Raw genomic sequence first — 19,881 nt, 5'->3', positions numbered from 1 at the left:
CGGCCAGGGAGAGCGTTCGCTCCCTGTCCTCCTGATCCCAGAACCTGGAGCACCCTGCCCGGGCTGCAACTTGGGCTGAGCAGCAAAATGGGGGGGGTTAAGCTGCCGCAACGTTTTGGCTGTCAGAATGGGGCTGGGTGATGGTGTTTAAGGTCAGTGCTGATGGCCCCGTGTGGATGTGGGTGCTCACCTGAGACAAGGCAGCCCCGTACCCCATGGGTGCCCAGCGTGGCAGCAGTCAGGAGCACGGAGGGTGCCCCAGGAGCACAGAGGGTGCTCTTGCAGCAGCAGCCCATGGGTGCTGCTCCCCAGCCCAGGTTCTCATGGCCAGCCAGCTCTGCTGTGCTGCCCCTGGCCTGCGGCAGGGCTGGGTGTGCAGTGTGAACTCGGGTGTGGGAAGGAACCGATCTCTGATGGAACAAGGCCCTTCATGCTTTCCTATATTAAATTCCATGCAGAATATTAAATAATTTCCTCTTCAATGATCCCAGTAAATTTAATTAGCTCTTGTTCCCCCGATAGAGTTGTCTCTCTGTTCCTGAAGCGCTGCATTTGGAATGAAGGGGGACTCGACTCATGGTTTAAACGCTGTCTTCCTGCAGCGCACGCAGCAATCACCACAAGGTGAGGGCAGCCCCTCGATCACTGCTGCATTTCTCTTCCCACCGCCATCTCCCAGCCTCGGCCATTCACCACTGGAGACGAGCTGCATCCAAACCGCGGGAGTTTTGTCCCAACCCTCACTTGGGAAAGCACGCAGGCAGAGAAACCAAGTGCAGGAGTGCTTGCTTTGAGGCAGCAAAACACTGGTGCCGAGGAGCAGACCCAGCTCAGGAGGTGCAGGCTGTGCATGGAGCTGCTGCTGCAGGCGTGGGGGCACAGGGTGAGCTCTGCTTGGCACGGCCACCTCGGTGGTGCTGCACTGGGGGCACCTCCAGAGCAGGGTCCCCAGCACCGGCCCCAGGACGGGCTCGGCAGCTGCCTTCCTTCTCTGCCTTCTGTGCACTGAGGCTGCTGCTTGAGGAAGTTTGTAAATGGTGCTCAGAAAGCAGCCCGAGCTCTGCTCGGCTGGGCATAGGGAATCGGTGGGGTTTGGGTGACTGATCCTGGGCTGCTTCACATGAGCTGCATCACATCAAAGCCACATCCCGAGGTGGGAGCGGTGGCAGCCACAGGAGCGTCTGAGTTCCAGTAACGTCTGCTGCTGCTTCTGGTTCCGGTGCTTTGTTTGGTCGGTTTTTGATTTATTTTGTTTTGTAACTTTCAGAACCTCAGAACAAGGAGGGGAAAAAAAAAAAAATCCCTTCCTGATGGAAGAGGCTAATAGAGGGTTATAAATGTGTCCCTGGCATGGTTCATTAGCTGCGATGACATATTGAGAGCTATGAACGGTATGATACCAGCAAATCAATTTAGAATTTAATCTGAAAAAGAACGTGGGGAGGTTGGATCATGCAACATGTTACCAAACATTTCTTATCAGAATAAATAGAGCAGCTTTTCTTTCACAACACTCCTCCTGCCTGGTTGCTGTGCAAAACGCAAAATAAATAAGTAAACACGTACCTGATTTACCAATGATTAATTTGCATAATTAGTGCTGTGTCAAATCACTACACCAAGGTGCAAAGCACACTTTGCTTTAGATGTTTGCGTGGATGCCTTTCCAAGATCGGCTTACCCCGTGCTTACCAACCTCGCGAGGAGGGAGCGCTGCTGGGGACGGGGTCTCAGCAGCGGACGGGCACTGAGCAGCGGGGGGCACGCGGCCGAGTCCGTGCCAGCCTTCACGTGCTCTGTCCTGCTGTTGCAGCAAATGCCCTTTGCTGAAAACGTGTGGCCCTGGCGGGTGTCCGCCAGCCCGCCCTGGAGCCAGGGATGATCTCAGATCTGTGCCTGCCCCAGGGGGCCCAGGCCTGCAGGCTCCCTGGCAAACTTCAAGCTCCTCGGAGAAGGCAGTGTCGTGAGGCTGGATCCCGGCCCTTTTCCCATCGAGTGCATGCGCAGCACAGCGGCACTCTAGGGATGCGTTGGGAACAGGGGAAGTGGCAGCAAAACATCCCGCAGGTGCAGCACTGCATCAAAAGCGTAAATACATTGAGTGTTTTAAAACATGTCACCCCGTGGGCAGCTCCAGTGATGTGCTCCCCTCCTTCTGCCTGTCTAATGGATATCAGATTGTTCCAGTGATCTGAGCATCGGTTTAGTAATTGACTGATGCAATGCAATGTTCACTGATTTAATAAGTTTGTTAGTATAATAGAGGTTCAGGATTTTGCTGTTAATGCGCAGTGACAATTACATTTTAGATTTGCTCATTATGTTGCATAACTTAGCTATGAAATCTATCATAAATTGTATTTAAAAAAGCATTATTTCAGAGCACATTATCATGGCTCTCGACTCTCCGGTGCTGGAGAATGCTTTGTAGGCTGAGCTCGTCCATGACCAGGCACGCATTCACTTTCTGGTCGGGTGTTACACGTTCTGCTTTGGGTTTTTTGGGTCAGGGCTTCTGACACATGCCAAAAAAAAACATCTGAGCCCTGCCTTGTCATTGCCCTGTCCGTGCCGTGGCTGTGCGGGCACCCAGTGTTCTTCCCCACACCTCTGGGGAGGCTCCTGAAGCGCGGTGCCTCCGGGCCTTTGATCCGAGGCAGGGCTCGGTGCGCTCACCCCTGTGCAGGGCCGAGCTCAGCTGTGCCACCTCGGAGCCAAACGAGCACGGAGCATCACCTGCGCAGGCAGTGCCTCCTTGGGTGTTTGGCACCAGGTGAGCAAAGGGCTGGGAGAGCGAGCAAAGCTTTAGAGGGGGGGGTGAGCCTGGTCTGGGCACCTGCAGGTCGAGGGTCCCCAGGAGCCTCTGAGGGTGACCCGGGGGGGCTGCTGCAGCCTTCTGCTCTGCTCTGCTCTGCTCTGCTCTCCTCGGGCTGAGCACCATCTGTTGCATCGCAGAGATGATTTCTGCAGATCTGGAACTGGCTGCTTGGCACTCTCCTTGTTTGGGTTCTGCAGAGGGAAAAACAGGGATGAGACGTTCAGTGCTGGGGATGAGGAGGGTCCCCGCGTGCTGTGGTTCTGCTGTGGCCCCTGCTCATGGCATCTGCATGCAAGAAAACCCCCAGGCAGAGCCGCAACAGGTCTCTTCCCCAGCCACAGCTATGAAAAGGAAAACCTCATCGTTACGGCTAAAAAAGCAGCAGCGATTTAACAACTCTGCCTTCCTCCAAACTGAGGCTCTAAGTGGCAAATAGGCTGTGAAAAAAAAGCTAAGAAAAACAAATATTTTTTTCCAGATTAATACTCGTTCCTTCTGGTTCACATAACAACCTTGCCAAAAGGCAGGGTTTTGTTGACTCGTGTTTTCCTAACTGCTTCTCTTCCCTCAACTGCCGCTCTCGCGCATTCTCCGTTCCCGTCCCCTCGCCGCTCCTCCTCCTCCTCCTCCTCTCCCCGGCCAGGCCCCGGTGCTGCTCCTGGCCCCGCAGCGAGGCTCCTCGGTGGGCTCCGCTCCCCCTGCCCGCTTTTCCCTGCCGGGGAGTGGGTGCAAGCCCTGGCTGCGTGCTGCTCCCTGGCCCCTTGCTGCTGGCAGCGTGGGGTTGCCTAGCAATCCCGCAGCATCGCCCCGCTGCACGCGCGCCTCCCGAGCGGCACCAGCTTCCAGGAACAGATGTCGGCAGGGACCCAGCTCGGGGGCTCGAATGCGGAGAAATTTTGCAGAGCTTCTTTCTCCCGCGTTCCTGCTTCCCCCTTCTCCAAATCTGCTGCCTAAAGCATCTTCGGCCTCAATGAACCGTGAGAAAATAGCACAGCGGGGCATAGCAAGGAGCCATCCTGGCTGAGCGCTCCCATTGTTTGGCAGGGCGTGAGAACAAGGCTGCTGCCTCCCTGACAGGGCGGCGAGGCTGGGCTCTGGGCTGCTGCTGCATCCCCGAGGGCTAAAAATATACACGTTCATCATACAGAATGGATGTTTGGATGGATGGGGTGCGCTCGGTGCATTTCATCGTCCGCACTCACATTGCTGCTCTGCGTAACCCCGAGGGTTCTCTCCAGAGGGTTCCTCAAAGCGCTTGGAGGCAGGAACAAACGGGTCAGGAGGGGAAGGGGGAGTGGGGCCTGTTCCCGGAGTGCCACATGTGGACTCTGCAGGACAGGGATAACGCCTCGGGACAGCCCCTGCGCTGAGTTCAGGGGAAGTCACTGACTCCAGCAGGCTGCGGGTGTTCCAGATGTTTCCCAGGCAATGTAACTGGGGAAGCTTTGCCACAACCTTCACTGCTGGAAACCACAAACGGATCACTCGAGCCAGAAAAAGCTCTGAGGTGCTTACGGCGACTCTGGCAGGTCCGTGAGGACCTGATTGCTGCATCTGTGTTGTGTAACCTCTCCCAGGTTCAGGAGAGGGGACACGACCGTCCGGCCACACCTGATTAAATGGAGCTGTGCTGCTCAAACAGATGGCGCTCATTACTATTTTAGCGAGCTTGCACAGCCGCTGGTGAGCCAGAGGAGAAAGGGCAGAACAACAGGGCCTCTAGCAGCCAGTGGCTTGCAAAACATTGCACTGCGGGTCTGCACCAGCGCTCAGCCGGCTGCCTGAGAGAGGAGGCAAACAGCAGGAGGATGGGAGGGCTGGGGGAGCCAGAGGTCTGCTCCTGCGGAAAGCTCGGGGGAGGACGATCACATCCAGCTGCTGAGGGAGTGCCAAGATCAGCGCCCAGAGGTCCTTGCCTTCGAGTTGAAGAGAAGGAAGGGTAAGGGGCTGAGGCACGCAGCGAGGTTTCGTTAACCCTGGCTGTGTTGTGAGCCTGCACCCAGTGGGCTCCGTGCACCAACTTGTTTTTCCCAATGTTTGCAGCGAGGAACCAAAACCTCGCTCCTTGCTGCCGCCCTGCAGCGGGCCTGGGTGCCCATCCCCGGGGCGTTGGGTGCAGGGGTAGCAATGGGTGCTGCACTGAGCCGGGGGGGCTCCCTCCTCGCTGTGCTGCCGGGGGGGGTCACCCCTCGCTGTGCTGCCCGCAGCCGGTGCCACCGAACGCGCCGGGAGAAGCCCCCGGGCGCAGCCCCTCGCCCACCCGCAGGCAGCAGCGACCTCCCCTCGGGGGGGGGGGCAGGACCGGTCCGCGCCCCCCCCCCCACCCCCTTAATCCCGAGCCGGGAGCGCGCCTCGTGCCGCGGGAACGCGCCGGGCTGCGGCGGGAGCGCGCCCGGGGCGCACCGGCGGTGCGGGAGGAGCAGGAGGTGGGCGCGCGGCTCCGCGGGGGCAGCTCGGGGCCGGGGAGGAGGAAGAGGAGGAGGAGGAGGAGGCGGGGGCCGGGGGGGAGCCGGGGGGCGGCGCGGCCGCACGTGCCCCCGCCCGCGGCTCTCGGTGGTGGTGGTGGCGGCGGCCGGGGGCGGGCGCGTTGGTTGCCGTTGGTTGCCGTTGGTTCCAGCCGTTCCCGTTGGTTCCAGCGCCGCTTCTCTCGCTCGGCGGCTCCGGGGGCGGCGGCGCGGGCGCAGCCGCGTGCGAGGCGAGCCCAGGCGGGGCCAGCCCAGGCGGTGCCGCGCCGCCCCCCCCCCCCCCAGCCGCCGCCGGGCTGCCCCGGTCGCCGCTGCTCGGGAGATGCCGCTCGGCGGGCGGGGACCCGCGGCTGCCCTGCGCCTCCGCCGCCGCGGCGGGGACCTCTGAGAGTGAGTCACCGGGGGGGGGGGAACCGAGAAGGGGGGGGCGGCTCGCCCCGGTGCTGCGCCGGGGGCGGCGGGGAAGCTCCGTCGGGGCGTCCCCGGGGCCGTCGGGGCCGGGGTTTGGGGGAGCCCCGCGGGGCTCTGGGGGTAGCGGGGGGGGGGGGTGCAGAGCGGCATCGCCGTGCCCGGGGCCGCCGGGGGGAGGTTTCCCCTCGGGGATGCGGCGCCTTCCCGAAGCTGCCGGTGCTCGGGGCCGGGCGCTGCTCGGCGATGCGTTCCCGGCGGCGGCTGCCGAAGTTGGCGGCTGCAGCCTGCCCGGTGCCCGCGGAGGAAGCCTCGGCACAACTTCTCGTTAAGTTCGCGTTACGGGTGCTTAGCGGATGGCTTAATTAGCTGCTGTTGTTAGCAGGGGTGTTGCGCTAATTAAAATGACGCCCTCCAGGTGAAGGGAAAACGTAAGGAAAAGTTGGGCGAGGTGGAGCCTGGATCGGTGGGGTGAGGAGGAGGAGGAGGAGGAGGAAGAGAGGCTCCCGCTGGGGCCAGCAGCCTCCACGAGCAGGCGAAGCTGCAGGGCAGAGCTCGGCCCTGCCGGGAAGGGGCAGAGCGAGGCGAGGAGCGCAGCTTGGGCAGCTCTCCCCGGGTTTTTCCCCTCCCGAAGCGGGTGCCGTCTCCAGGAATTTGGCTGCGAGGCTGTGCTGGCGTGCCCAGGGCTCCCTGCACGGGGAGGGAGGGAGGGAGCCGAGGCCTTCCAGAGTCACCTGCTTTATTTGTGTTGCGTGTGTAAATGCACAGCGCCGTTGTTCAGCCGCCCATATGCTGTCGATCCTCCATCGGTGTGCATGCCAGGATGCTGCACGGCGTGCGGCACCGCGTCCAAGTGTTCCAACGCAGATGTTTGAAGTAAACAAGCATGGCATGGGGGCCTGGAGCTGCCGAGGTGCTGGGCAGGCCTGCGGGGGGCACGGACAGACCCTGCCCCTCTCCCCACAGCACCCAGAGCCAGCGCAGCTCCTGCCTAGAGGGCTGGAGAGGCTTCGCTAGCATCGGTGTGCGCAGGCGGGGTTGGCGAGGGGGGAGAGCAGGGATGCGGGGATTTCTCAGCTTCTCACTCCAGTAAGCATGACATTAACAGCACCGACTGTTTTTGGTCGCTTTTTGTGAGGGTTTGGAACTTGCTCGCTGCCTCCACGGAAACCTGGCTCTGAGCAGGGGTGTTCCCTGCTGCGTGCTTTTCTGTCCCAGTGCCAGCCTGCCCCTGGGTCCCTCCTGGGGCTTGGGGCATGGCCGGGGGTGGCCGCGCCATGCTGCGTGCTTTAGGGGGCTGCAGCCTTGCTCCTGCTCCTTCTGCCTGGCATTCTCCAGCATGTCCGGAGGCTTGCGGTTCATCTTGCAGCCTTTGAAAGGTGTATTCTGCTGCCGCTGTTTTATTTGTATTACAACAGTACCCGAAGGCTGCAGTCAGGCTGGAGGCCTTGTTCTGTTGGGTGCTGTGCAAATGCAGATTAAGACAGTCCGTTCCCCAAAGAGCTTCCTGGCTTCAGGCTAAAATGGTTGAGGCGTGATAAAGCCACACAAAGCGAGAAACGAAGGCTATTTTTTCTGTATAATAGATGGAGAAAGTGCTTGGAGTTTATAATTTTTGTCGAGGGATGATTGCAGCGGGTTGGGGCTGGCAGGGCTGCCCAAATCTGGCCAGTCGTTGGGAACTTGTTCTTGGCTCTGGGGAGCCGTGAAGAGGCTCTGTTTGTTATTCCAGAGAAAATACACGAGAGGTTTTTTTTTTCCTCCTTTGAAGTGATCTGGAGGATTGTTCAGCACCACAGAAAGCCTTGGCACAAGGGCACATAAATGCTTTGCTGCAGCGGTCGGTACACTCCTGCCAGGGTTACAGCTATCGCTTATGGGGCATGGCTTTAGGATTCTCTCACATGGATCAGAGGGTCACAAATTCTGTGTAGGGAGCTGAGCTGGTACTTCTGGGGCACCAGATAAGGGGGCCCAGGCATGCAAGCCTGCTGGCTGGTGCTGCGGCTGGGATCTGAACTGCACCAGATCCTCAAGGGGCACAGAGGGTACTGGGGCAGGGCAGCACCCTGCAGCCGTGGCTCTTGCTCATTCGTGGCAGTTTGGGAAGCAGCCAGGGACTGACTTCCAGAGCTGGAGGTGCTGAAGGAGGCACCACGGGCAGCCGTCTCCTCCTGGAGCCCAGTCGGTGCGAGGCAGTGCTGTTGGAAACGCGAGGCTGGCATCCCCCCGTGGGGTACCCTGCGCCTTGCCGCAGGGCTGCTGCGGTGCCTGTCTGTTCCTTTCCTGCTTCTCGTGATGGCAGGAGGGGCCCTGGCAGCCTGGGAGGTTTTTGGTGATGTCTCCGGGTTTGCTGACGCTTGCTCCGTGTTTTTCCCCTGGAAAACCAGCTCCCCCAGCTCTCCTTTCCCAAACCTTTCCAGTCGTGTGAACTCGGCGCGTTTCCCACTCCCACAGTACCTTTTTATCAAGGTATGGATTTTTTCCCTTTCTGTTTCAGAATAAAGGGCTTCTCTCCCAGTTGCACTTATTTCTCCATCTCCCATCAGTAGAACATGTCGTCCTTAATTACTGCGTTCACATCCCGGCGGTGGGATGGTCGGGCAGCCTGCGCGGTGCGTTTGCTGGTGTTGGAGACTGTCTTTCCGTGCTACTGCTGCTGATTGCTAATGCTTCGCCTCCTCCTCCTGCAAGGCAAGCTGCTCCTCTCCCATCCGGGGTGTAGTTTCTGTGTGCAGCAGTTGAGCTCGTTTGCCACGATGCCTTAGGGGATGCCCCGGATCTCCCCAGCCACAGGGGAGCGCTGGGTTTGGGCACCTGGGGGGAGCGGGTGTCCCCGTTACAGGCTCGCATCTCAAGCAGCTCTTCTAGCATGGGCTGCATTTGCTTATTCAGTAGATAAATAAAGGTTTTTAAGTGTGTGCATTTACTAAATTAGTTTGTCGTCACAATTTTTCAAATGGATCAGCTGACGGTAGATAAATGCCTCTGAAGGTTATTGAGATAATAAAAGGCATGAGGGAAGTTCCTTAATTTATTTGAGTTCTCTTTTAATTTATGGTGTTATGGGGTGAGAGCACGCTGAATAATTAGTTCTTACGAATGATCTGCTCCATGGAACCAGCCTCTCCATGGACCCTCCGTGGCAGAGGAGGGGGGAGCTGGTGGTGAGGCTCAGCAGGGAGCGCTTTAACAGGAGGTGGTGCCGGCACGGCCAAGCCGTGTGCTGCTGGCAGTCAAGCTCCTCGTGCCTCGCCGAGGTGTGCTGAGCCCAACCCAGCTCTCTTCTCTTGTGCTGGCTGCTTGAGCATCCCCAAGTTCTTCCCAAAAGCCGACAGCAGCTTGGGGCTGGGCAGGGGCAGGCTGGTGATGGTGCAGGAGCCAGCTTGGTTGTGCCGCAGCGTGTGGTCCACACTGCGGGACTGGGGGGCTCTGCTGGTGACATCGCCCCCTTTTCCATCAGGAATAAGCAAACATGAGAGGTTCAGGTGCCGTTTCCTGAGGTTACGGAGTGAGTCAGTGCCTCAGCTGGGTTTTAAAGGTGACCCGCAGAGCATTTGCTTCTAAATGGGTTTGAACGCCTCTTGCTCATTGCCGCTGAATGCAGCGCGGTGTAAAGGAGACGGCTCTTCAAGTGTGCGAGCTGACAGCCCTCCCACGTCTTGGCTGCGAGGTCGTGGTGACCCATCCTCCCCTCCCAGCCCCTTCTGCCCCTCTGCTGGTGCTCAGCTCGGGCCTGCAGCCTCTGCTCCATCGCTTCTGCCCCCGGGTGCTCCTCCGTGCCCGGCCGGCAGCTGCTTTGCCTCCCAAGCCCTTGGTAGCAGCAGGGCTGTTTGTTGTCAGCGCTGTTCCAGTGCTTTCTGCTGGAATCGTTTGAGGTATTTCGGGATGTGCATTCTTGCAAATTAATTGACAGGCTGAGATACCAGGCGAGGAAGCACATTTTTCTTCTCTGTTATTTCATTAGTTATTGAGATTAAATTTTTTTTTTTGAAACTTTATTTTTAATAAAGCAATCTAAAACTAGCTCTCTCCTTTGCTCAGCTTGCACTCTGTGATGCTCCAGGCATCATTGTGTCTTCCAGACTCGACAAGATTGAATTTCTAATGGGTAGAAATGAGCACACAAGTGCGGGATCCCTTTTCATGTTTCGCTCTCCAGTGCGGGCGCGCAGCAGCCCCTGTCCCTGTGCCCGCGGCGTGCTCGAGCCCCAGCCCCTCTCTTGTGTCTCATCCCCGCGTTCCTTGGCCCCCAGTGGTGCCATGGGGACACAGCTGTACCTGCACGATTTTGAGCTCCTCTGCCTGTTGTCCCCCACCGAGCCCCCCGTGCCACCAGCTTCGTTGCCCCAGCTCCCTTTCAAGCTGCGCTCTCCCTCTCTCTCCATGTTCCTCTGACCGCTGCAGGCAGGAGACCTGTTATTTTATTTATAGCCGTGGTACAAAGCTGTGCTGCTGGCTGGGAAGCGCGTTCCTGGGCTGTGTCCTGCAGCGAGGACAGGCTCCCTGCGTGGCTGAGCTGGTGGAGAGCCCGAGCAGCCCCGTGGCTCCTGGCTGGCAGCGAGGGGCACTTTGTGCTGCTTGCTCCCTGTTAGGTGGTTTGGGCTTGGAAGCTGCACCTGATCCTGCAAGCTTTTTGGCACAGGGAGCTGGTAGAAGGGGGTACGGGGCTCACCCAGCACCCCCACGCCAGGTGGCAGCAGGGGGGACACTGCTGAGCCCCCCAAGGTTGGAGGTGGAGGCAGAGGAGGGCAGCAGCGGCTCCTGGGGCTGATGCTGAGCCCTGTCCTGCATCCCTTGTCCTCGTCACCGGTGTGCCTGGTGCTGTGGGACCCCTCACCACGGCTCGGGGGGCACGGAGCCTGCCTGCCCTCGCTGGCTGCAGGAGGAGGGGGCGCAGCTGGAGGAGCGGGCTGGCTGGGGCTGGGAAGGTGCAAGGCTGGCTTTGGGAGTTCAAGGCTTCTGGAAATTGGGAAGCGGCGTAATGACCTGACTTCCTGTAATCTGTTAGAATAATCTCAAGGAATGCTCGAGGAGGTCGTGTGTACTGCTGGTGTTTAGAGCAACTCGAATTATTGAACCGGAGGAAGTCATTACAGCTAGAATTTATGGAAGTGATAAAACAACTTTTGACAACAGGTTCACCTCCTCTGCAGCCAGAGAGAGAATATTTTCCTCTTGTCAGATCAATAAACAATTAATTCTCGTGCAGGGAGCCAGAGAAAAAGAGTTTTCCAGATTTCTAAACTCTTAATCAGGCTCCGGGTAAAGCATAGATGCGAGAATTTGAGATCTGCTTCTGAAATTGTGACCTTGATAACTAGTTCTTAAATTCCTGAACCGCAGATGATACTTCCTTTGCTGAATAAATCTACTTTTAAATATAGAACTTGTTCCTAGATATTTATGCTTCCAACATGTTTAATGTAGCTTTACTTAATAATCTGCTTCAAAATGCTGACTTTTCCCCCACAATTTAATCGAATTCTAATTTCTATTCAGAACTGGCTTAAATTAAATGAGTTTAAAAAACATAGTAAATAATAAATATAATTCCCTTAGCCTTAACATAAGCTGTGAAAGTGAAGAATTGAAATAACTATTTAAGTCTGCGTGCAGAACGTCCTCCTTAACAGAAGAGCTGCCATCCTGTTGTTGAACGTGATGTCTGTGAATTAACCACCGAGAAAGAGAAAAGAAAGAGAAATTAATTTTGGGGGGTACCCGGTGTGCCGGCGGCAGCACAATGAGATGCAGCAATGCTTTTTTTTTTTTTATTATTATTTTTTGGGGGGGGCAGCGCTGTCTGCCCCCAGCACTACAGGCAGGGGATGAGGCCACCGGGGATGGGGGGGGCTGCAGTGCTGGGCTCCGGGGGCCGCGGGGGGAGATTTACAGCTCTTCCCTGCTCCTCTTGATGGACAATTAAAGTGCTGCACGGCTGGCAGGGAGCGATGCCTCCGAGAGGCAGCAATGGTCGGAATAAATCACTCACCGTCCGCGGCTCTGGAGGCACCGTGTGCAGCGGGGGGGCTGCGATTTCCATCGGCTGAGCCCTCCCCGAGGGGGCCTGGGGGCTTTTGGTGCCCCTGCCTGGGGCCGAGCACGGCAGGGGAGAGGCGTGGGGCAGCGGCAGGGCCCTGCTGAGCCCTGGGGTGGGCATCCACGGGGTTTGGGGGGTGGCACTGAGGGACCCCAGCTGCTGGCGGATCCTGCACCAGCTGCCTCGTGCGGGTTTTCTGGCTGATGGATGTGGTATGTTTTTAATGAACCTTCCCCAAACAGCGCTCGGGTCTCACGATGCCTTAGGGGCATGGCACAGTCAGGGTACCAGCGAGCATCCCTCTGCAGGCTGGGGATGGCCGTTTGCTCTCCCAGCACTGGCTGGGGTTGTCTGAGAGCATTTTATAGGGGAAAATAAAAGGCCAGGAGATCCCTCACAGCTCGCAGGTTGACTTCTGGACAGGGCAGGAGTTCCTGCCTGCTGGTAGCATGCAGGGAGCTGATGCTTTCCGCGTGCTTGCTCCCTGATTTAGGGACAAATGCTGCTTCTGCTTCTCATCCTGGCTGTGGCAAGGTGACCCCCGGGGCTGGGGTGTCACCACTCAGCCGGGTCTGCCCGGCGGGGGGCTTGGCACACGGTGGTGGCCGGCCCGCAGCGCTCTGCGCCCGGGGGCTCTGCAGGCAGCCCGGGGAATCTGCATTTGGGTGCAGCGCCTGCTGCAGTCGCTCTGAGCTGCGCTGCGGCCCCCGGGCACGGGGCGCTCCCGTTGCGCACCGGTGGCTCCGGCAGGGATGCGCCGGGGGTGGCCGGGGGGCGGCGGCGGCGCCGCGGGGGCTTTCCCCGTGCCCCCCGCGGGAGGAGGGGGTCGGGGCTCCGCTGCAGAAGCCCCAAGCGCCGCGCGTAGGCAGGCGCTGCATGGGAAGGCGCTCGCAGGCAGATCCGGGTGAGAATGTGCTTCATGGAATATGCAAATCCGGGCATGGAGAGGGGCCTAAATAATGATACGCAGAGCCAGGTTTTTTTAAATAAAGCTATCTACAGTATATTGCAGAAGTAATTAGGAATCCTGAGCTAGCTGTATCTCGATCTTTATAGCAACATAGCTGATAAAGCATGATTCAGGGACCTCGTTATCTTTTTTTAAAGAAGTTTTTATTTAACTTCCGTGAAGTTGCCATGGTTACTCCTGTGCATGGCTTCCATGCCTCTCGCGCCTTAAGTGCAGCTGCTAGCATTAAGAATTAAAACATCTACATTTGGAGCAGCCCTGGCCTCCCCCAGCTGTGAATCCCGGTTGTGCTCTCGTGTGGGAGAGGCTGTGATTCAGGGAGCCCTGATTTTACCGAGCCTGGAAGGGGCTTTTCATCTCCCGTGCTTGGACTGCTCGGCTTCATAAAGCATCGCCCTTCCCCTGCTCATCAAACAGCCCAGCAGCAAAAATTTGGGGGGTGGATTTGGGTCCCCTTCAGCATGGGAAAGAGATGCTTGTGTCTTGTTTCTGACCTGAGCTGCCTTGCTGCTGTCTTTGAAACATGGAGGAGCAATGCGGCGTGTATGGCTGTGGCTCTGCATGCCCTGCAGCTCTGCCTCCATGCCCAGTGGTGCCATGGCTTCATCCAGACCTCAGCTCCAACCTCCAAAACCGGGGCTGGGGCTCTGGCTGCTTGCCCAGGGCAGTGCAGACCTAGCTCTGTGCGCAGCCTGGGATGGCTCGTGGGGCTGCAAGGTGCTGGCTGTTGGCACGGGCTGGGTGCTCCTTGCTTGGCTGGCTGGGGACGGCGCTTTGTGCGCCGAGCTGCCTCGTGCCACGAAGTGAGATGGGAATGGGACAGGGGACTGGTGTCGGTGACAGTGGGACCGGCACCCAGGAGTCGTGGTGTGCTCGGTGCTTTGGCTGCTGGGGTGTCACCGCCTGGGACTAGGGCGCTCAGCGCACCCCAAACGAGCGCCCTGCCCTTCCCGAGCCAGGGGCCGCTGAGGATGCAGGCGTGGGAGCCGAGGTGGGGTATGAGATCAGTCTGTTTCCATGGCAATGGCCATGACATAAGATAGCAACAGGAGATGTGGTGTGGTAGCGTGGCTTGAGCTAGGCAAAGCCAAGAAGTTGGGGAGCTGAAGAGGTGGCAAATCCCCCCCGCCCGGCCGGGGCTCTGGGTGCCGGCTGGGATGCTGGAGAGTGGTGAGCCTCCAGAAGGGCAAATCGACCCGCAGCAGCTCCAAGCAGTTGTTCCTGATGGGAGAGGAGCTGTGCCACTGCGTCCCCCCTCCAGGGAAGGTTTGATTTTCGCTGGCAGGGGCGCTTGGGGCCCGCAGGTGCTGGGAGCCGCCGCGCGGATCCGCTGTGCCGCTTCCCATCCCCGCGGCGCGGGCCAGGTAATTAGGAGCCGTGCACCAGGCTGGTAATAACAGCCATCTGTCCAGGGCAGGACTGAACTTTGTCCTCATTATGTCTGTCAAAGTTTTGTCAAGCTTCCCCTCCTGCTCCTCTCGGCATTTTTAAGCAGCGGAGGGTGGGAGGGTGCGTGGGAGGTGAAGCCGCACCAGAAATAATTCCGGGAGCTGGGGCGTGCGGCGGCGCTGCGGGAAGGCACCTCGCTCCTCGCAGCCCTGCGGCTGGGCCGCCGCCGGCTTCTGCTGGTTCAGAAAGTCCCCCAGCTGAAGTGAACAGCTCCTGTTTGTTTGTGTCGCCTTTCGTCCTCCTCCCTCCCTTTCTTTATTTCTTTTTTTTTTTTTTTTTCCCTTCTCTGTTTTCCCTCCCGATGAAAGATTTTCTTGCAGTGTCAAGGCAATGTGACCTGGTTCCGTAATAAAGAGGAGGCTTATTAGAATTAAAGCCCAACAGTGTTAAAAAAGCAATCTTTGCAAGATTGAGGCCATGGGGGAATTGTAAATTCTCAGCAAAGACCTCATTTAAAGACTGGGTTGAAAACACATGCACACACACACGCTGCAGCCTTGCCATGCAAGGGGAAGTTTGGTTTGAAGGAAAATTTGGGGGATGGTGGAGGGAGCAGGGCAGCGCTCGGGGCCTTTTGGGGTTGCACGGGATCCTCCTGCTTGATGGATGTTCTCGCTCCTCATCTGCGGTGGCTCTGTGAATGTCCTTTGGGGTTGGGCTTGTTTTCCTTGCTCCCCCAGCGATGTTCTCCCCATGGCTCTGTCCCCCCAAATACTGGTCATTCCCCCTGGTTTGGCTGCCCACCAGTGGCTGCGGTGGGAGCGATGCCAGCCTGTGCTGGGCTCCTCGGGGCACTCGTCCCTCCCCGGTGCCCCAGCTCTGCAGACCCTGCCCGGGGACCAGCAGGCGCAGCCTCCCCAGGGATGCTCCCCACGCGCTCTTAAGCTGTGGCACAGCTGGGTGCCCATGGGATGCCCTCCTCCTCGTCCTGCTGCAGGTGCCTTTCTCTGCCACGTGCCCCCCTGGGAGCGTGGATGTGGCTTTGCCTTGCCCGGGGGGCAGCTGAGCACGTCGGAGTGTCTGGGGAGGAAGGGCTGCGGTGGGCAGCGGATGCAGGACCCCTCTTCCCTCCGCAGCCTCTCCCCAAACTCCCTCGCTCCTCCTCCTGCTAATGTTTTCTCATCAGGCCCTGGCTGTGGTGTGGGCTGCCGCTGCGTTCCCATTATCAGGTGTGGGAAATGAATGCGAAACAAGTGGAGTATCTGTCAGAAAGGCCCCCAGACCTCCCGCTGGCCGCAGAGCAGCAGTCCCTTCCATTCCCCACGGTGGTCTGTTGTCATGATTTGCTGTTATCTGTCTAATTAGAAAGTAAGCTCTCCTGGCGGGGAGCTCGGCTGCTTCTCTGGCTCTAAGTGCCACGCACACCTGTGGTGCGGGATAAATGAGGATATCTTAAGCAAGCAAAAGGCAGGGTTGATTTATGAACGTTCATCAGCTCGCCTGCCCGGCGCCGGGGCCGCGGGAGCCCGGGCTCCCCCGCGTGCGTGGCAAGGAGCCGGCGGGCGCAGCCGCGGTGCTCGTGGTGATGCCCGAGGTCGGCGGCGATGCCCTTGGTAAGGAGGGAGCGTGAAATTCCAAAAGTGGGAATTGAGCAGGCGTTGAGCCTGGTGGCCTGTGCCTGGTGCTGCCGGGAGAAAGCAGCGGGCGCCTCTTGGGGTTTGTGTCCTGTGCTGGGCCCGTGCTGCTGGGACAGCCGAGGAGGTGACGGGTGGAGGGGCAGAGGTGCGTTTGCCAGCGGATCTTCTCAGGAGCTAGGACATGGGAGAGCTTTTTCTCGCAGTTTTCATTAAAGTGTGGGGGGAAATACGTGCAATTAAGTTCGGTGGCTGTGCTGTATGCCATAATATATGGCGCACAGTTCAGCCGTAGCCTTCGTTGTCACTTCTGCTCCCAGATATTTATGGCTAAGCAGACCTGTGCACAGCCCAGCACGTGCCTTTTCAGCTCTGCACTGTGTGTGGCTGTGCCCAGAGAGCCGGGCAGGGGCTGCAGCCCTGGCGTGGGGGCACGGGCAGTGCTTGGGGCTTCTGCTGCAGGGCTGGGTGCCGAGGAGCCGTGCCTGGGATGGGAGCGTGGGGCAGTGGTGCTGGCTCGCTGCTCTGCTGCCACCAGAGCCTGCAAGCAGGGTTTGGAGCCTGAGGTGCTGCGTGGGCACCGTGCTGCTGCGCCTGCACCCGCACCAGCATCCCACCAGCCCCGGTCCTGCTGCGCGCTGCAGCCAGCCTGGTTTTTGGGCTCGTTGGGCAGCTGTGCACGGAGATTTGAGGTCTCAGGAGCACAACTGTTAGAAATGAGAGCTCTTGTGGGTGCTGCGTGGCTTTGGGGCGTGGGTGCACACTGTGGTTGTAAGGCTGGGGCCCCTGCAGCAGGTCAGCCTGGCAGTGGCTTTGCTCTGTGCAGCCTCTCTGATGGACGGGTTTGCTAACTCGGCCTTGGAGCTCCTGCTGCACGTGGGGAGCCGTGGGGCAGAGCAGGCTGCTTCAGACCGTGACCCAGGTCAGGACCCGGGCTGCTCCTTCCTTCTGTTTTAATCCTGTGCCAAGCAGGTGGGGGTCTCCTGTGCCTGGATTGAGCTTACACTGAGACCTAATTTAGGTTTGGGCAGCATTGGGGGGCTCGGGCAGGCAGTTCTGGGACCTCCCGGTCAGCTCCTGGCCTCTGGATCTGCCCCAAAATCAGCACAGAGCAGCCTGTGCTGCGGGGGATCCCCTTCCCAAAGGGGTCTGAGCAGACCTCTGCCCTGCTCCAGGCAGTTTGGGGCTCAGGGAGGGCCAGGCTCGTGTGCCACCCATCCTAACCTGCACTTAATTTAGTGTCTGGTCTAGGAGCCCTTCGCTTCAGGATGAATGGCCTCTCTGTTCGGAGCCTGCATGAGTTACTCTGACATTTTGCTACTCAGTAGAGGTGGGTAGAGGAGAGTTGGGTATTAGATTGGGTGATAGGCAAGAGAAGCAATCTCTGGGAGGCCATCAATTTGGATTAAGCTTTGTGGACTGGGATGTAGGGTAATCACCATCCTTCATTTCAGAGAGGTAAGAAACAAGTCAGCTTCTTTATGGATCATTATTGCTGCAGCAGGAATTGCTTCCACCCCGGCTATGGGCACGTATCCTCGCCGGGCTGGAGGCAGCCAAGGAGGGTGTAAAGCCAAAGGAGCAAAACGGCCACAGCAAAGCACAGCAGGGCAGGCGTGGAGCTGGGAGCAGGGCTCCCTCGGAGCCTCCATCCCTCCCCGTGGGGCACCCTCTGCCCGGTTGCTGGCTCCTTGCTCAGCGGTCGCAGGATGCTGGGGGTGGCTGGGGAGGGGGCGGCGGTGCCTGGGCTGCAGGGAGCTGCTGCACTGCCTGCTGCGTGGGCTGCCCCCCCCAGGGCCGGGTCCTTTCTGCTCTCCCTGGGGCCGGTGCTTTGCATCCTCTGGATGCAGATTTCTGAGCATCCTGCAGAGCTCAGCACCCGTCCCCGCGGCGGGGGCACCGCTCCCCGCACCCGCAGCCCGCTTGGTTTCTGCAGCTCCCCCTGCGCAGCGCCGCGATGGCAGGAGTTGCTCCGGGCCTCTGACAGCAGCGCTCTGCGAGGCATCCACCTCCCTGCCTCCCTCCCTGCCTCCCTCCCACGCTCGCCCACGCGCAGCCAGTGATAAAAGGCTCAGCCCAGTAAACAAGGGGGAGAGGAAGAGCGCTGAGATGAAAATGGGGCAGCGGTCTGAGCGGGGGAGCGGAGCAGAGCCCGAGGAGCCGAGGTGCTGGGGAGGCGCAGGCAGGCTGGCGGGGAACGGAGAGCCGCGCTGGCCCCGCCGGGCGGGAGCCCCTCTTCCCTTTTGTTTGTACTTTTATTTTTTATTTTTTTTTTCTCCTTAATCTGAGTGCTTCATTTTCCAGAAGCTGTCATTTTACATAAACCTCTCAGCGAGGTACATCCATTCCCACTGCCAAAATCTCCATATCAAACACTTGTAACATGCCGCTGAACTGACAGCCCTGACTCTACGCGCTCCGTGCCTTTACAAAGGGATGCTGCGTCTGTGAAGGATATAAATACACGCAGCGAGATGACACGCAGCACGCTCGCTCCCCAGCTCGCTCCCCCCCTGTTCTCTCACTGCCCGGTTAAGCCGTGGCTGTGGCCCCCGTGGAGGTGCCCGCAGGGCTTGTGGTGGGGGGTGAGGGCAGGGAGGTGGCGCGGGGGCACCGGGGGAGCGTGGCCGGGGTCTGCAGCATGCGGTGGGAGCTGGAGTGTGGGATGTGTGTGCGGCCCCGGGCCCCCAGGGAAGCTTTTTGCAGCCTGGATGTGGCTCTGTCCGTGCCTTCTGCCTCGTAGCACCTGTGGGTTGGAGCGTGGCCCAGCGCTGCTCTCGCGGGGTCCCTCGCTGATGCTGAGGTGGCTGCCCCAGGACGGGGCTCGTGTCCCTGCTGTCCGTGCACTCTGCTGCACCTCGAGCTCCTTGCTGCGTGGCAGCTCTACTGGAACCAGCTCCTGGGGCTGGTGCCGCAGCCCCGGGTTAAGCCCTGCTCGGGGGTGTTGTGCACTGTTGGTGCTGCTGGGCTCGAAGCTCTCCTCTTGCCCCAAATCCCATTTTAATGGGAATGTGGGGACGGAGAGAGTTAAACAATCAAACCGAGTCCTTTTCAAAGGTTTTTTTTTTTTTTCTTCTTTTTTTTTTTTCTGCTGGATGAAGTTCAAATCCAACCCCAAATCTCTGTTTCTTTGCAAAGGAGAAAGGAGGAAATGTAAAACACTCTCCCATCCCCCCAAGTCTATCAGTCTTGCAACTGATGAAGGAAATCATCCCTGCTCTCCTTGGGATTCCCCTCCCTCCTCTTTGGGAAGAAGTCATCGCCGTTCCTGACAGTGTTTCAGTAGCGCTGCTGGCCTGGCTGTGGGCTCGGTTGCCCCACCAGGATGAGGTGTGCACCCCCAGGGAGGCACCCCCAGAGAAGGCACCCCCGTGCCAGCAGGGCGCAGCCGAGCGGGCTCTGCCTGAGGGCTGGGGGCTCCCAGGGTCCTTGCCCCCTCCCCAGGGCTGGCCCAGGTTTGGGGCGACCTCTCAGGGCCACCTCATTCCTCCTGCACCCTGAGGTGCCCGGGGGATTTGGGGTGGGTGCTGGTGGGGCTCCGGGGCAGCAGCAGTGGTTGGAGGTGTGGGCACGGGGGGGGGTGAGGGACGTGGGCTGCAGGGCTGGGGAAGAAGCAATTTAAATTGCAGCGAGCGACAGAAGCAGCCAAGCAGCCGTGTTTCTGGTGTTTCTCTCCTCATATAGAAACTGGAGCTCTCAGAGCAGCCGAAAATAGACAGAAACTGCTTGTGTGAGCAGTGGGGGCCGTGCTGCCGCGGGGTGCGGGGAGCCGAGTGCGAGGCAGGGACTGAGCCCGTGCTCGGCTCCGCGTGGGTGACCCACGGCGGAGTGGGGCTGGTGCCTCGGTGGGCACCCCTGCCCCTGCCCCGGCCTCGTGCCCTCGCCCCCTGCACCAACAGGTCTTGCTTTGTCCCCCTGGGGGGCTCCCTTGGGGGATGGCTGTGGCTGGTGGCTCCTTGATCCTTCCTCAGCCCCACTGCCAGGGTGCTTGGAGCAGAGCCCTCGGCTCTGCGGGGCTCCTGCTGCGTCGGGCACTGCGCTCGCTGCTAGGAGGCTGTGCTGATTTATACACCTGCAAGGAGAGGAGCGCTGCTCTGCTCGGGAGAGAGAAGGGAATAAGGGGGGAGCCTTCCCCACCAGGATTCCCCTCCCTG

General features: G+C 59.3%; 2 protein-coding genes across 3 annotated transcripts in view; one reads left to right on the top strand and one right to left on the bottom strand.

The window, feature by feature from the left end:
- Window positions 1-5,844, bottom strand: part of ENPP7 (ectonucleotide pyrophosphatase/phosphodiesterase 7) — a gene marked incomplete at both ends in the record, with an annotated part of 29,157 nt that extends 23,313 nt beyond the window's left edge. Inside the window, one exon of the mRNA XM_082774593.1 lies at window positions 5,350-5,844. Within this exon, the coding sequence (XP_082630719.1) occupies window positions 5,350-5,844 (495 nt within the window). The remainder of the gene's footprint in view (window positions 1-5,349) is intronic.
- Window positions 1-19,881, top strand: part of RBFOX3 (RNA binding fox-1 homolog 3) — a 139,903-nt gene that overhangs the window by 4,213 nt on the left and 115,809 nt on the right. Inside the window, exon 1 of one of the 2 annotated variants that reach the window (XM_082774565.1) lies at window positions 5,583-5,673. The exons of the other annotated variant lie outside the window; for it this stretch is intronic. The gene's annotated coding sequence lies outside the window, so the exon portion shown is untranslated. Of the gene's footprint in view, window positions 1-5,582; window positions 5,674-19,881 lie in introns of those variants that run through there. 2 annotated transcript variants of the gene reach the window in all.

Source organism: Aythya marila (assembly GCF_965140915.1).
Source record: "Aythya marila genome assembly, chromosome: 18".
Classification (NCBI taxonomy): Eukaryota; Metazoa; Chordata; class Aves; order Anseriformes; family Anatidae; genus Aythya; species Aythya marila.
This window is presented reverse-complemented; position numbering and strand designations above follow the sequence as displayed.